This window comes from Microcaecilia unicolor, chromosome 9, assembly GCF_901765095.1.
Source record: "Microcaecilia unicolor chromosome 9, aMicUni1.1, whole genome shotgun sequence".
Lineage (NCBI taxonomy): Eukaryota > Metazoa > Chordata > Amphibia > Gymnophiona > Siphonopidae > Microcaecilia > Microcaecilia unicolor.
The window spans coordinates 159,810,095-159,826,241 of NC_044039.1; the positions used below are offsets into that span (position 1 = coordinate 159,810,095).

The 16,147-nt window shown below is 39.0% G+C and overlaps 1 protein-coding gene across 1 annotated transcript in view; it reads right to left on the reverse strand.

The window, feature by feature from the left end:
- The window catches only part of MDGA2 (MAM domain containing glycosylphosphatidylinositol anchor 2), a 1,114,501-nt gene that overhangs the window by 500,908 nt on the left and 597,446 nt on the right, over nt 1-16,147 (reverse strand). The window contains exon 4 of the mRNA XM_030214886.1: nt 12,501-12,697. Coding sequence (XP_030070746.1) covers nt 12,501-12,697 — 197 coding nt within the window. The remainder of the gene's footprint in view (nt 1-12,500; nt 12,698-16,147) is intronic.

Here is a 16,147-nt window from a genome sequence, read left to right on the forward strand (position 1 = left end):
AGGCACCTAGAGGGTGCTGATATGACACCTATTCAAATAAAGGAAAGTAGGAGCCTACGTTCCTTAACAGAATACCAATGGAACAGGTCAAATATGCACATAGAATTAAGGCAGGAGCACCTAGGCCATTAAAGAGTAGATGTAAATGCCAACACCTATATTGTGAACACACACATATAAGTTATACTGTTCTTTGATATGCACGTTTAACTCTACACCCCACCCAAACTTCGCCCATCTTCAAAATATGTGTTGCATTTTTCGGGCCTTTTTATAGAATAGCGTGGAGCTGCAATTTTGGCATTTACACATATATGTGCATACATACATATGTATATGCCATGTTGCAGCCTAATTTATAGAATTGTCCTCCTTGTGTCCTCTTGCTCTCTTGACCAGGGTGACCTGTTATTACCTCCTTAATGTTAATTAAAACTTGCATTAGACACTAATGCAGTAATCTAGTAAATAGGAACGCAAGAGAATTAAGAACAACCTTTCTCAGTACTGCCACTCTAACATGATTTTAAAATTTTCATCATCTGTAAATGCTACTTGGAAACTCTTCCATTTCAGCTACTTTCCATCTTTGGTGCAGAAATTAAGTCGAATATCTTGAGAAAAGTAATAACCCTCCTTCCATGCAGGTGTTAAGTTTGCCAGGTTCAGTAAATGGAACCCAGAGTTTGGTGCTGTTATTATCTGCATTAAGATAATATTCTGTAAAGAGTGCTTTGTGCAAAGCGTCCTTGCAGAATACTAGATTGGTGCGTATCTCACACCTAACTTGGGTCACAAGCACTTACACCTGCCAAAGCTTTAGATTTTTAGTTACCTTAATCACAAAGGCAGAAAGAACAACTTATCAATAAATAAATTATCTCAAGAATCATCAGAATTTACAGCCTCAACACTGCTAATGAAGCTTTCAAACAGGGGTAGGCAAATCTTCATCGATCCAAATTTTATATTTTTTTCAAATTCTGTTTTTTTTTTTAAAAAGTCCACTTATTCCATACATCAATTCAAAAGTTCTTAAAAAAAACTATAATCCAGGATAACTAAAGGCAGTTGGGTGTGGAAATGACATTATTCTATAACATCATTCCTAAATTCTGAGAACGCCTCTAATCTACCCATGCCCCTCCCATAGTCACACCACCTTTAGAGCTGCACATTAGGAAATTTAGGTGAGCATGTTATAGAATAGCATGTAGGGCAGATCTGTGCATCACTTTGAATTACTTCCAATTAAGTGCATGTTAATACTAATTATAGATTGATAGTGCCTAATTGACTGGGATCCACATCCAAATTTGGGTGACCTATACAGAATCTAGGGCATTGTCTACTATGGAGACCTGGGACAGACAGCGAAGGCAGAGACTGAAGAAAAGACTCAGGTGGCTGGCAGATTCATTTTACCAGATGCTGATTCTTGAGAAGGATGCCTCATCAGCTGGTTCAACCCATTAGGCGAGTCATTAAAGACTGGTGAGGGGATCTGGGAGGCTGCTGAGAAAAGTGTGAAACAACTTAATATCTGCCCTCTTATTTTAATCACATCTTGACACAGAGGGAGTAATTTTATACAGTCTGCACATAAATCATTACTATAATGGCATATATGTGGGCATGTATGCACATGTATGCATAAATGCTAACATTCCGCCTAAATGCTATTCTGTAAATATGCACTTATCTTCCATAGTTTGTATTTCACAGGTGGGTGTACACATAGGTGGTGTCTGGGCAGAATTCATATTTACATGTGCAACTTATAAAATACTGTAAGTGATGAATGCATCTTCAGCATTTAGGTGCAAACACTTTCGTCAGCTTTATTGAACAGGCTCCTACCAGACACTCTCTGGGCATCCATTTATAGGCAAATACTGATAGCATTACCTCCACAGTAGTTATTTTATAAGGATATGCCTACTTTAAGCTTGAAAGTAAGCACCTACTTAGACATTATTTTAAACAGAAAAGTAGATGCCTACTTTATAAAATACTAGAATATGTAGAATAACCCTTGTCTACATTCCTGGGTCAGACATTGCCCATGCCTAGACTTCAAAAAAATGTGTATAAATTGTAGCTCTACCCAAACTCTGCCCATATGCATGCCACCAGTAATGTACTGATTCTATACACATACTTATAAAATCTGGCCCAGGGAAAAATAGTCCATTTATGTGTGTATGTGACCACATGCATATGTAAAATGACTAAAATGCCATCATGTTTGTGCATTCTTAGTGCCTAAAACTAAGGGCCTGCTTATAAAATTATCTTCATTACCCTCATAAAAGTTCCAGCAAAGTGCCAAAGCCTGTGTCTTACTCTATTCGTAATCCAGTGGCCAGAACCGCCACTTATCAGTTCCATTCCATTCGAGTTTTGAGTTCTTATATTCTGCTTCTATCCCATTGGGTTCAATGAGGATTACAATTTAAGATGAGCTCGACAATTGAGAGAATGTGCAAAAAAGTAAAATTCTAAAAAGAATACACAATTTCCCTAATTCAAATAAATAAGTATTAAGAACCAAACAAAAATTCAAATAAGTAATAATTTGTCCAATTTGGAGAGGAAGCTGAATGCAAATAAAAACTCCCAGAAAGGCAAAGGTAGATTCTAATTGTAATTTTCGACGAATATTTTTAAAAGACAGAAAGTCCAGTTTTAAAGAATGAGCACTGTGAGAAGAAAGGGAAATGTTTGGGAAATCTAAATAATGGACTAATCGCTCTGAAGTGAGGACATAAATTGATTTAAAAACAAAACATTAGGCCTGTTGTTTCACTGGCCTAACTTAGGGGTCCCTTTACAAAGGCGTGTTAGCTTTTTTAGTGCGTGCTAATGATTAGTGCACGCTAAATGCTAGAGACACCCATAGAAATATATGGGCGTCTCTAGAGCGTGTTTATTTTTAGTATGCACTCAAAATGCTAGCGTGCCTTTGTAAAAGGACCCCTTTAATAGGATATGATATCCAGAGGCTGGCTGAATTTTGCTGCAGTCAGATATCTTTTTGGGGAGCTGCTGGCCTCTGCTTCCAGACATATAGATTAACTTTTACCTATATAACTTGCCCCAGTAAGGTGAAGAGATAAGTTAACCCAAACATAAAAAAAATATTGGTCCTTGACTCTGTAGAATAATGTGATAATTTGGATCACCATAGGAGGAAAAAGACCTCAGAAGCTTAAGGCTATATAACTTTTAGCAACGTTGTTACAGCCGAATTGCTATAATCAATCACTGGTAAAAAAAATTCCTGGTATTTGTATCCTTCAAAATTTAATTGACACTTTTGAAATTTAATTTTTAATATTTTTCAATTTTTCACAATTTTTTCTTGCATTTTCACTTGCATTAACTATGCAACACTCCCCTCTTTTTTATGAATGTAACAAACTCTTTATGAATGTAACAAACTCTTAAACAACAGAAAAACAGCACTTACCTGCATTTAAACATACCGACGGGAACCTGTTTCATTCTTAGCTTCTTCAGGGGATTGATAGGTGCTATATAATCTGAAAAGAAAAGGCTCCAAATCAGTATTTGCTCCTTGTTGCACTACAGAGTAACAATATGACGAAACTTTGTAAACTTACTGCCAAAATTTCAGCCTTCCATCTCTTCAGTCCCACCTGATACTATTCAAAATGGCGGCAAAACTTAAAGAGAATGCCAATACTTGAATGACCAATCACATTGTTACGTCATGCTGACATCATTCTCTGCTGAGCTATACAAATATTGCCCACTCCATCATGTTTTTTAAAACCATGGGTTCTTGGGATTGCAGTCTATTGATCCAGCGTTGCTCAGTCTGTCGCAGTCTTTATCTGAATCACCCCCATGTAGATTTGGGGTGATTCTATCTATCTCAAAACAACCAACCCCCTAAAAATCATGTCCTGAAGTGACACAATGAGCAACCAGTGGCGTTCCACTGGGCAGCCACAATGGGCAACCAGTGGAGCTCCACCAGTGTCTACAGGCACTAGATCTGTGTTTATTTATGCATATATTTAGACTACGTGTGGCTTTCCCTACATACAGCTTATTGCAAGTGCACTTTAACACATAAATTGCATGGTCTGACTTGCAATCTGTCAGCATCTTCAATCTGTATGTCCTCCCTTCAATGGGATTCACAAACTCTGGGCATTCTAGTGTCATGGAGCACGTCTTGCAATTTTCACATTTTCGATGTCCCACTTCACTACTTGCATTTCATTGATCTATCTCATTGGGTAACGTTACTGAACTTAGTAACTCCTTCAGATTGCGACCTCTGGAAAATGCAATGCATAAGTAGTGATCACTAAAAACTGGAAGGATTTTCACTACATCCCAATTTTTCCAAATGATTTGTGCCACCTCTTCCACTCCCTTACAGAACTTCAACACATCTGCTTGTTTCCTGACTAGAGACTTCTCAGACTCTTGAAATAACCAGGCTCAATCATTAAACCTGGCCTGAGAGTATGCATTCTTTAAAACTTTCTGATGATGTTTTCTCTCTTGTTGATCACTAAAAAGTCTCTTGGTCTGTGATTTAAAATCTACAACCTTTGTGTAGATTCTCTGAAATCTCAGGAACTGTGAATATGGCAAATTATTTTCTTTGGATGGCAACTTCTGCATTCCAGAATCATATTCCGATCTGTAGACTTCCTGTACAATCTGGTTGTGAAAGAAAATTCATCTTGCCAAATGTCCACATCCAAAAAGTGTATTGACGCTTCCAAACATTCATGAGTGAATTGTATGGTTGCATGACAGGAGTTTAACCTGAGCATAAATGCTTCCAACTAAACTGTATTGTTTGTCCAAAACAAAAAAAAAAACATCATCAATAAATCTTCACCATAAAAAGATCTTGTTTCAGAATGGAGATGCCTCAATCCACTCATTTTCAAATTTAGCCATGAATAAATTCACGATGGTGGGAGCAAATGTGGCTCCTATTGTTACTCCCAAAACTTGAAGATGCAAACAAGTCCTGGAAGAGAAAAACATTCTTGCATAGAGCAAGTTCCACTAATTTGTAAAGAAAATATGAGGGAACATCATTCAGTTTAGGCCTCTTTTCTAATGCTTTCCATACAATTTATAAAGCTTCCCATTGAGAAATTGATGTGTATAATGACTTAATGACAAGTGTTGCCATAAAAAAATGTTATATACTTATTTAATAACCCCTGCTAAGATGTTTAAAAAAAAGTCATCATGTCCTTGATGTAGGATGGAGAAAGTTGAACCTGAGATTTCAAAAAGTAATCCACAAAGGTAGATAACAACTCTAACAATGAGCCTCTGGAAAAGAGGATAGGTATTCCAGGTGGCTTATCTCATCTTCTGTGTACCTTCAGAAGAATATACATAATCGGTACCAATGGATTCTTGGGACTCAAAAAACAGACTTCTTCCCTGGTGGTCAGAAAACCATCTTTGAAACCAACCTCAACCACTTCTTGTGTAGTCTTCTGCAATCTTGAAGTAGGATCTTCTGTCAATTTCCTATATGTTTCAATGACATCCAACTGAGAACATACTTCTTGTAAATAATCTGTAAAGTCTTGCGCAATCACTGCTCCTCCTTTATCAACCTTCTTGACCACCAATTTCATCTCAGATCACAACCTATTCAAAGGTCCTCTTTCTTTCATGGCTAAATTATCACTGCACCATTGCTTGTGTTAATCAAAGTGTAACTTGATATTCCGTATCACTATTTCCTTAAAAGCTTTCACCACTGGATCTAGAGGTATAGGGGGCATCCAGGATCACCTCAAATATACCCTCAATTTATCATATCCAATATGTTAATCATGAAACTAAAATTCCAACTGTAGATTTAATAAATCTCTCTAAGTCAATCAAAACCTGGAACTCATCAAACTTGACAGAAGGCATGAAATACAACACGACAATAAGGACACATCCGAAGCTGTTAATTCCTGAGAGGATAAATTCATCACCATCAATTCAGATATTTTTGTGGTCTTGTTTGAGGTCATGGTCTGTTCTGACTCATACCTCTCCTTCAGCGGTAGCCTCGACCTCTTCCTCGATGTTCTAAAAAATCATCTCTGTTAGAAGAACTATCTGAATATGAAAAATCAGAGAACCCAACTCACTTTGTGGGAAATGTTGTTACAATGTCAGACTCCATCATCATCCAGGGATATACTCAGTTAGATGCATAATACCTTTCAGCTCTTTCAAATTTTTTTTATCTTCATCTTTCTAATACTCTCCCAGGATTTGCTTAAATTTTCTTTTAATTTTTCATACTCAGTCTCAAATTGTTGCTGAGGAATTTTCTTTTTCATACTTTTCAGCTCAGAGTCTAGTGATTCCTTTTGCATTTCCAACACTATTTTACTTCCCTCTACAATCAGCAACATCAGGTCTAAGGAACATTTATTCAGAATCATGTTCCATTTAGATACAAAATCTTCATTGTCCTTGAAAGTTTGGGAAGCCTTCAATAAACATAACCCCCTGGGAATGAGTTCAGATTTACAATATTCTATCAGCGCTGCACTGTTCAGTTCCAGTTCAATTGTGGACTTCAATTTAGTGAACAAACTCTCCTAATCATGTTTATCAAAATTTGCCCCTTTGGATTTAAATTCAGTGGAGCCGTCTCTTCTGTCCCGCCCGATGCTTTTGAGTAGCATCAGGCATGACCGAAGGGATGGAAAGCTGATATTTTGGCAGTAAGTTTACACAGTTTTGTCATATTGTAACTCTGTAATGCAACAAGGAGCAAGTACTGATTTGGAGCCTTTTCTTTACAGATTATATAGCAACTATCAATCCCATGAAAAAGCTCAGGATGTTTAAATGCAGATAAGTGCTGTTTTTCTTTCAATTAAGACTTGGTTCCATTCATAAAGAACAGGAAAGTGTTGCATAGTTAATGCAAGTGCAAATGCAAGAAAAAAACGTTAACAATTGAAAAACTGAATTGTATTAAAAAATTAAATTTCAAAAGTGATAAATTTGGAGGACATAAATACCAGTAGATTTTTGACCAGTGATTGGTTATAGAAATTCGGCTGTAACAATTGTTAAAAGTTGTTCAGCCTAGGTGGGACAAGATGGCATCTAGGAGAGGAGATGTGTGTTGAGAGCTCTTGAAACCTCTGGCGTAATCCTCAAGGAGAAGTACTTTTACCCCTTTTCAGATGGGGAAAAGGAAAGGGAAAACCGGGGTGAAAGCCTCCCCTAACCTCGGAGGTAATCCCACTCTCACACAGACAACGCTCGAGGTATTCAGAGCTCAACCACCGGGTATGCAAAGGCCCACTTTGACCGGTCCTTCCCAGTCTGTGGAGGACCTCAGCATTGAAGCGGCTTCGTTAAGTCCGCTTCTACAACTATCAACCCCGAGACCAGGAAGCAGAGTGATGGCGACAGCTGAGCCTCGAAGTGATTTTCCCAAAGCTGGTATTTCTACTTCAGAGGCTGGGAGAGGCCCTGTCGATTTTTCTACCCCAGTAGAATTAACATCAGCAGATGCAGTAGGGGTTGTAACCCCCCTGTTTTCTCCAGTTCTAGGAACTGCTTCTGTGAGCCTCGAGATGAAGCAAAGATCAGCGGTAGCAACTCTTGAACTGCTATGGGAGGCTATCCAGACTTTGAATGCTTCGCTCCTCCAGGTAAACAATTCATTTAAACAAGAATTATTTGCTTTAAATCAATTCAAAGACTCTTTGACTGAGAGAGTTAATCACATGAATAAAGAACTGCTATGCATGATAGTGAAATAAAAAACTACAAAGTTCCATTGGAACGCTTATTCAGGATAGAAATATCATGGATAAGAGGATAGAATATTTAGATAATCAGATGAGGAAGAACAACCTGAGATATCTTAAATTTCCAAAATCACCATTGATTGCTGTAATTGAAATGCTGAAGAAATATTTTACTGAAGTATTAGCAATTCCAAAGGAGACATCATCACCCAACTTACAACTTCTCCTTCGGATTCTCAACACAAATTAAATTTAACGGAATTTCTGGAAAGTTCCCTTGAGAGAGTAACAGAGCGAACAACTCTTATTGTGACTTTTGCTTTTTAAACCAATAGAAATAACATACTTCAATTATATTTTAGACATATTTCTGCACAGTTCCTTGGTAACAAAATACAAATATTTCCTGATTTGAATAAAGAAACCCAAAAAAGAAGACGACAATTTATGGATTAGAAATCTAGAATTCTTGCTTTGAATGGGACTTTTCTTTTAAAATTTCCTTGCAGGTGTTTAGTTTCTTTAAATTCGATTAACTATGTTTTTTTTTGAACCAAGGAAAATGCAGGAATTTATAATATCCCATGAACGAGGAGAAATTCGCAGTCTGGATGCACCAACAGTTTAAATGCAGGAAATCGCTAGCAGACTTTTTGCTTCCCCCCTCTTAGTTTAGTTATATTAATTTACTATTATGTTTATTATTATTTTCTAGTATCTTGTCCAATTATATTGTGGACAAATTTATATGTAACTTTCAAAAAAATAATTTTTTTCTTATTTCTCCTCATTTTTTTTCTTTTTTGCTTTTAAGCATTTATGTTATGTAAATGTAATATGAAACTTATAAATAAAGTTGTTCAGCCTTAAGCTTCTGAGGTCTTTTTCCTCTTATGGTAATCCAAATTGTCACATTTTTATACAGAGTCAAGGACTTTATTTTTTTCTGTTTGTGTTTATCAACATTTGTTTATAGTGGATCAAGTCCTATTTTTGTTATAAGGAACAGATAAAATATATATAAAACCTGAGGTTTTTTTTTAACTTTTTAAATGTTTTTTTAAAGTAGTGTTTAAGGAAAAAGATATACAAACACTACCTTAAGACTTACATAATTTCCATCAGCTTTAGCACCATATAGTGCAAAAGTAGTATAACAAGTACATAAATTAAAAACAAAATCTTTATGAAAACTGGGTCCATTGTTATTGTTTGAGTTAACAAAAACTACTAAAGTGTGGTAAGGTTTTGCATGTACTAAGCTTAACAGCCAAAATTAACCCATGGTAAGTGCAAAGGCTGTGTTGTAATGGTTGGGGTGCATATGCAAGTGCACAGCATGTCTTCTGCATTTACCGCACTGAAATGTTTATTAATGTAGAATAGCAGGCTTATTTTCGAAAGAGAAGGGCGACCATCTTTCAACACAAATCAGGAGACGGGCGTCCTTCTCTCAGGGTCACCAAAATCGGCATAATCGAAAGCCGATTTTGGGTGTCCCCAGCTGCTTCCCATCGCGGGGATGACCAAAGTTCCCTGGGGCATATCGGAGGCGGGACTGGGGCATGCCTAACAGATGGGCATCCTCGAGCAATAATGGAAAAAAGAAGGGCGTCCCTGACGAGCACTTGGCCGACTTTACTTGGTCCATTTTTTCTTATGACCAAGAAGGGCATAATCGAATGGCGACGGCCAAATTGATGGCCGGCCATCTTCGGGGCCGGCTCCGCAAGGGGGCGGAGCCAACTGTATTTTCGAAATATGGTTGGGGCCGGCTAAATCAATCACCGGGTGTAGAGGAGATGGCTGGCTTCGTTTTTCAGCCATAATGGAAACCGGGCCCGGCCATCTCAAAGCCGGCAAAATGCAAGGCATTTGGTCATGGGAGGACCCAGCATTTGTAGTGTACTGGCCCCCCTCACATGCCAGGACACCAACGGGGCACCCTAGGGGGCACTTCTAGAAATAAAAAAAATAAAAGTAGCTCCCAGGTGCATAGCTCCCTTACCTTGGGTACTGAGCCCCCCAAATCTCCCCAAAACCCACTCCCCACAACTCTACACCATTACCATAGCCCTATGGAGTGAAGGGGGCACCTAGATGTGGGTTTTGGGGGGCTCAACATTAACCACCACAAGTGGAACAGGTAGGGGGATGGGCATGGGTCCACCTGCCTGAAGTGCACTGCACCCACTAAATACTGCTCCAAGGACCTGCATACTGCTGTCAGGGAGCTGGTTATGACATTTCAGGCAGGCATTCAGGCTGGCAAAAAACTTTTTTGTTTTAATTTTTTTTGGGGTGGGAGGGGGTTGGTGACCACTGGGGGAGTAAGGGGAGGTGATCCCCGATTCCCTCCGGTGGTCATCTGGTCAGCTGGGGTACTTTTTCCAAACTTGGTCCTAAAAATAAATGGACCAAGTCCGGCCGGCGAAATGCATGTTCGAGCTGGCCTCTTTTTTTCCATTATAAGGCAAAGCCGGCCATCTCGTACCCACGCCCCCGCCCCCGTCCCGCCTTCGCTACCCTACCAACACGCCCCCTTGAAGGTTGGCTGGCGCCACGACAAAACAGCAGTTGAAGATGGCCAAAATCGGCTTTTGATAATACCGATTTGGCCGGGATCAGGAGATTGCCGGTGATCTCCTGATTTGTGTCAGAAGATCGCCGGCGATCCCTTTCGAAAATAAGCCTGATAGTAACATAGTAAATGACGGCAGATAAAAACCTGAATGGTTCATCCAGTCTGCCCAACAAGATAAATTCATTTTACATGGTATGTAATACTTTATATGCATATCCGAGTTTGATTTGTCCCTGCCTAATCTGAGCTAGAAGTAACATCGCCTGCAAACTACTGTCCAGTGGCAAGCATACCCGTTTTTACTAAAGTATTAGAAATCTACATCAGTAAACAACTCACTATATATCTGGAAAAAGTTTCTATATTACACTGGTCACAATTTGGCTTCAGATCGTCACATAGTATGGAAACATTGCTGCTAGTTCTAACCACATATGTCAAATAATACCTATGCAAAAGCAACTAAGTAATTATTCTCCAATTCGATATATCGATGGCATTCAATGGGTTGACCACACATTGCTACCTGAGCGTCTGGTTCAGATAGGAATAACAGAGACTGTGATCAAATGGTTCAGTGAATTCCTTTCAAATCGAAGCTATTCTGTCAAGCAAAACAACCGAACTACTGGTTTCCTAAGTGCGGGATCCCACAGGGATATCCCCTCTCACCTATCCTGTTCAATCTCTTTATGTCATCCCTTGCCTCAATACACCTGGGTCTTAATGAACTACTATTATCCTACACAGATGACATCCTGTTTTTCTTAACAGCATCAAACAAAGATTCAACTCAGTCTGTAGCGAACGGTATGGAAGCTGTTAGCACCTGGGCTCTGACCAATAAACTGAAATTGAATGTGCAAAAAACCAAGGTCCTATGGTTCCGAAATCAGAGAGTTGAGGTCCCATCATCAATATCTTTGTCCAATGGTCAAAGCTCTACAGTTGGTCTGAAATCAGAGTACTCGGGTCTTGCTTGATTCTTCACTCACTTTCTCTTCCCATATTAACCAGCTATGGAAGAAAGCACTATTCAAAATGAGACAGCGACATCTAGTCAGATCATTCTTCGACCAAAAGCCTTTGCACTACTAGTCCAAATGTTAGTCCTACCTCACTTTGATTGCTGTAACATTCTGTTTCTTGGTATTCAGTGTCAATATCTGAAAAACTGCAAGTCATACAGAATACAGCTGCTAGACTAATATACAGATTGAACAGATATACTAGCGTTCCAACTCATCTTAATAAACTGCACTGGCTTCCCATAGCAGAAAGACTCAGATTCAAAGCTGCTTATTTAGTTTTTCAAATCTTACAGGGTCTCACCTCTGAACTGCTGACTAAGACTGCTTTGCTACATTTAGTCCAGTCTAATAGACCGAAAGAACAACCGATGCTAGCATCACCGTTTCAAAAGACAATTCGAAATTAGAAGATTTTCAGCTCTCTATTCCCTGTACTTGGAGTTAAAATATGGAACTCTCTACCTATTGCCATCAGAACAGAAAACAGCTACCTTAGCTTCAAGAAGAGGTTAAAACCTTTCTCTTACCAAAGACTGCTTCATTACAACCCATTGACACCTTCTAGTATCATCTGTTATCCTGTCCTATAATGTTTTTAGTCTCAAGCATTACACCAATGGTCTCTAATTGTTCTCCTACCTCATACATTATCGGCTTTTGTCTCACCTAGAACGTAAAACACAGTGAACCCCGGAAAGGGGTATTAGTGGTATACAAGAATTGATTTGATTTACATTCTGCTATAGGCTGTCATTCTGCTAACTGCCTACATGAGTCAAAAAACTTTAACCAGAAATGCAGATCGCTACATTAAGTGGGAATCTCTTTTCCTGTTGTCCTTATCTGGTTGCTTTTAGTAATAAATCCATTATTGGTTCTCTGCCTTCTCTGTCCTCCAAATATTTGTAAGCTTGAAACCTTCAGAGGTAAGCTGAATAGAGACATCACCTGTCTTATTTACAAAATAAATTTTTCTGTTAGTCTGGAATGGGGAAAATAGACACATTTAAAAACAGGACCCATGGACAACAGAGAGAAAAAACTATTTTCACAGTCAAAGAAAGATTTTGTGCTGAACTGTACCTTGATTCCTACCTGGGTAAAGAATGGCTCATAAATTTCCACTCCTTTATCAGTTCCCTGAAGTAATATTTCTTGGCCCCGTCTCCAGCTATATCTAACAGGAGGATTTGAATTAGCAATGCACCGGAGAAACACCGTCCTTTCATAATAAAATTGTTCTTTTGCTTCTCCTATACTCTGATGGACGGTTACAATAGGATCATCCAAATCTGCAAATGAAAAATAGGAAAACAAGACCATTATTGTTTCCTTACACTTGCTAATCCAAAATTGCTAACCACAGAGTAAATGCTCATTTTCACTTAGTTTTTCATTCAGGTATTTTTTATATGACAACATAATTAGAATCTTCATAATTGCATGGAAAGGAAGTTCAAGCATGCAGGAATGAAAAATGACCATAAAATGACAGCCCTTTCTTTCCTTTGTAAAAATGATATCGCATATGAGCTGCTATTTTGTCACTTAAGCAGAAGCTCTGGAAAAAGGATTCTATGATTCTCCTTTAATTCTAGCAGTCTGGTTGACCTCAGACAGAGCACGTTACCCTCTTGGTTCCTCAGTCTAACCAATATTATTAATGAACCTTTCTTTTACATCCTCCTGGAAGTTATCACATAAGCTTTGTATTTCAAAATTAATAACCTAAGGGTCCTTTTACTAAGCTGTGTTAGGTGATAACGTGCATTTAACACAGCTAAAAATAGAGTACTGCAGGATGCACTCAGGTGTTCTGTGGTAGCATTGAAATGTGCCACATGATAATTTTTTTTCAGTTTTTTAAATTTGAGGGTGAATGTCAGGACTGGAGAGTGGAGGTTTCTGTGCTAACCAGTAAGCACATCTACATTAGCATACATAAACTGGTTAGCACATGGATATTGCGTGAGCCCTTAGTGGGGGATTCTATATATGGTACCTAAAACAGAAAACATTTTTGCATAAGCGTATTCTATTCCTACTACTAATCATTTCTATAGATGTACACAGCACTGTACACATTATATGCAGATACTTTCTCTGTCCCTAAAGGGCTCACAATCTAAGTTTTTGTACCTGGGACAATGGGGGGTTAAATGACTTGCCCAAGATCACAAGGAGCTGCAGTAGGATCTAAATCCAGGTTGCCAGGATCAAAGCCCGCTGCACTTACCATTAGGCCACTCCTCCACTCTATAAGTGCTGCCTAGATTTAGGCGCAGTATTTATGTATTTTATTTATTTATTTGTTACATTTGTATCCCATATTTCCCACCTATTTGTAGGCTCAATGTGGCTGACATAGTACCGGAGAGGCCTTTGCAGGCTCCGGTGTGAACAAATACAGGGTGATGTTGTGGTAAGATCAAGTTCATATGGCACAGCCACATTAGGGAATCGGAGAATGGAAGAGTTGTGTTATGTCCATTACGTGCTTTAGTTTGCTTGTGTTGCAGAGATTAGGCATTTAAGTTGGATTGGTAGGGTATGCCTTTTTAAACAGGTTGGGTTTTAGTGATTTTTGGAATTTTAGGTGGTCGTACGTCGTTTTCAAGGCTTTTGGTAATGCGTTCCACTGTTGTGTGCTTATGTAGGAAATACGTAGGTTGTTTTGTATTTAAGTCCTTTGCAGCTTGGGTAGTGCACATTTAGATAAGATCGTGTTGATTCGGATGTATTTCTAATTGGTAAGTCGATCAAGTCTGTCATGTAGAATACGCTTAGTTGATTTCCCAGCGCCTAAAATCATGTGCGTCCATTTATAACTAAAACATGGCATAAACCCTGGCACATAGATTTAGGCACAGAGGGCCATATTCTATAACTATGTATGCACATTTTGGAATGCCAATGAAACGCCCATTTCCCCGCCTATAACCATGCCCTTTTTATTTATTTTGCTGCATTTATATCCCACATTTTCCCACCTATTTGCAGGCTCAATGTGGCTTATCTGCACATGTTAGAAGTTAGGTGCAGTGTGTTACAGAATATGCTTAGCGAGTTGTGCGAGTAAATTCTAATTATTGCCAATTAGTGCTCATTATTGCTGGTTAAGTGCTGTTATCAATGCTAATTAGCTTGTTACACCAATTAAATTACATGTGTTGTTATAGAATCTGCCTGGATTTCAGCACAGATCTCTAGGCATGAAATACAGAATCCGGGGATTAATGCTTACAAAATAGATAGCGGTAAGTGCTCACACAGCATTTTTTTTAAATGGCCACACGCTAGTGGCAATATTAGCACATGACCATTAACACACAAAATAGAAAATAGGGCATTTTACAGCCATGGTAAAAACAAGATCCATGTAAGGGCACACTAAGGCCATATTTTAACATGCCTTTTTAAAAGGACCCCTAAACTATCTATACTGAGAGTCTGCTATATGTATGACTGAAACTTTAAGTTATGTACTAAGAATATACAGTATTTAATTCTACTTATTTACAGTGTTTAGGTGGAATATAAATTAATAAAATAAATAAATACATTTTTATCCCACCAGTCCAGGAAAGCCCTTCTTATTGCAGATTACACTATTAAAATCTACATCCAGAAATAAACTATGTTTTCAGACAAGTGGTATGCATGGAAATATTCCCCCTGGAATATAGAGAGCAACCAACACCTGTAGGGGCCCTTTTACTAAATTTGATTAGGCACTAACACATGCCAATGCAGTAAAAATGACCTAACTTGGGACATTGCATTAGTTTTGCCATCCATTCATGCTAAGCATGTGCTATTTATTTTAATTTTTTGAAAGGGGACATGTCAGGGGCTGAGAATGTAATACATAAATTACCTCCAATATAGTTAAAATATACTATAGGGGCTGAAAAAGGGCATGGATGCACTAATGAGCTAGCACAATTTCATTTCCGCTGATTATCACATCCATATTGTGGGCAGTGGCATAGCATTGGCAGGGTCTTGGGGACCTGGGCCCCCCAAATTGGATTCGGGCCCCCCAAGGTCTGCTGGTTTGGCTGTCGGGGTCTCCAAGCTTCGCCAGCAGAAACCTTCCTCCAGCGCAGTTCACTGCCACGCTGCCTGCCTTGCTGCCCACTCCCTGCTTGCATGCTTGAGCCATCACGCATGCTCAATCAAAACCGAGCATGTGTGCCATGGTGGGAAGCAGGGCAGACAGCGCAGCGGTGAACCGCGCTGGAGGAAGGCTTCTTCTGGTGGAGCTTGGGGACCCCCCACCAGCCCAGGTATGTGGGGTTGCAGCAGGAGGCGGAGAGCAGCAAGGAAGCGAGGCAAACTGCCCCCCCCCCACTGTGGGTTCAAGAACCCCCCCCAAAAAACAAACTGAGATCTGACTATGCACCTGATTGTGGGAGCCTTCAGTGCTTCCTAAATAGGAGGGTGTTAAGTGCTCCTGCGGTAATTTTTATAATGGTAGTTTAAAAAAATGATAACATTAGTGCATGGACATATATATTCTGGAAATAGAAAGAGGCTGAATTCACAGCTGCACTAGAAATGGACTCAACCTGCAGAAAAGTCCTGCATAAGAACACACTAAGCTCATTTCTTAGTGCAGCTTAGTAAAAGGTCCCCTTAGATAGCCAGGTACAATCCTATTAACCACCTTAAAAATTAATGCAATATTTTAAATACCCATATGACAATCATGTGCACACCGTAAATGGGGCAACATATGA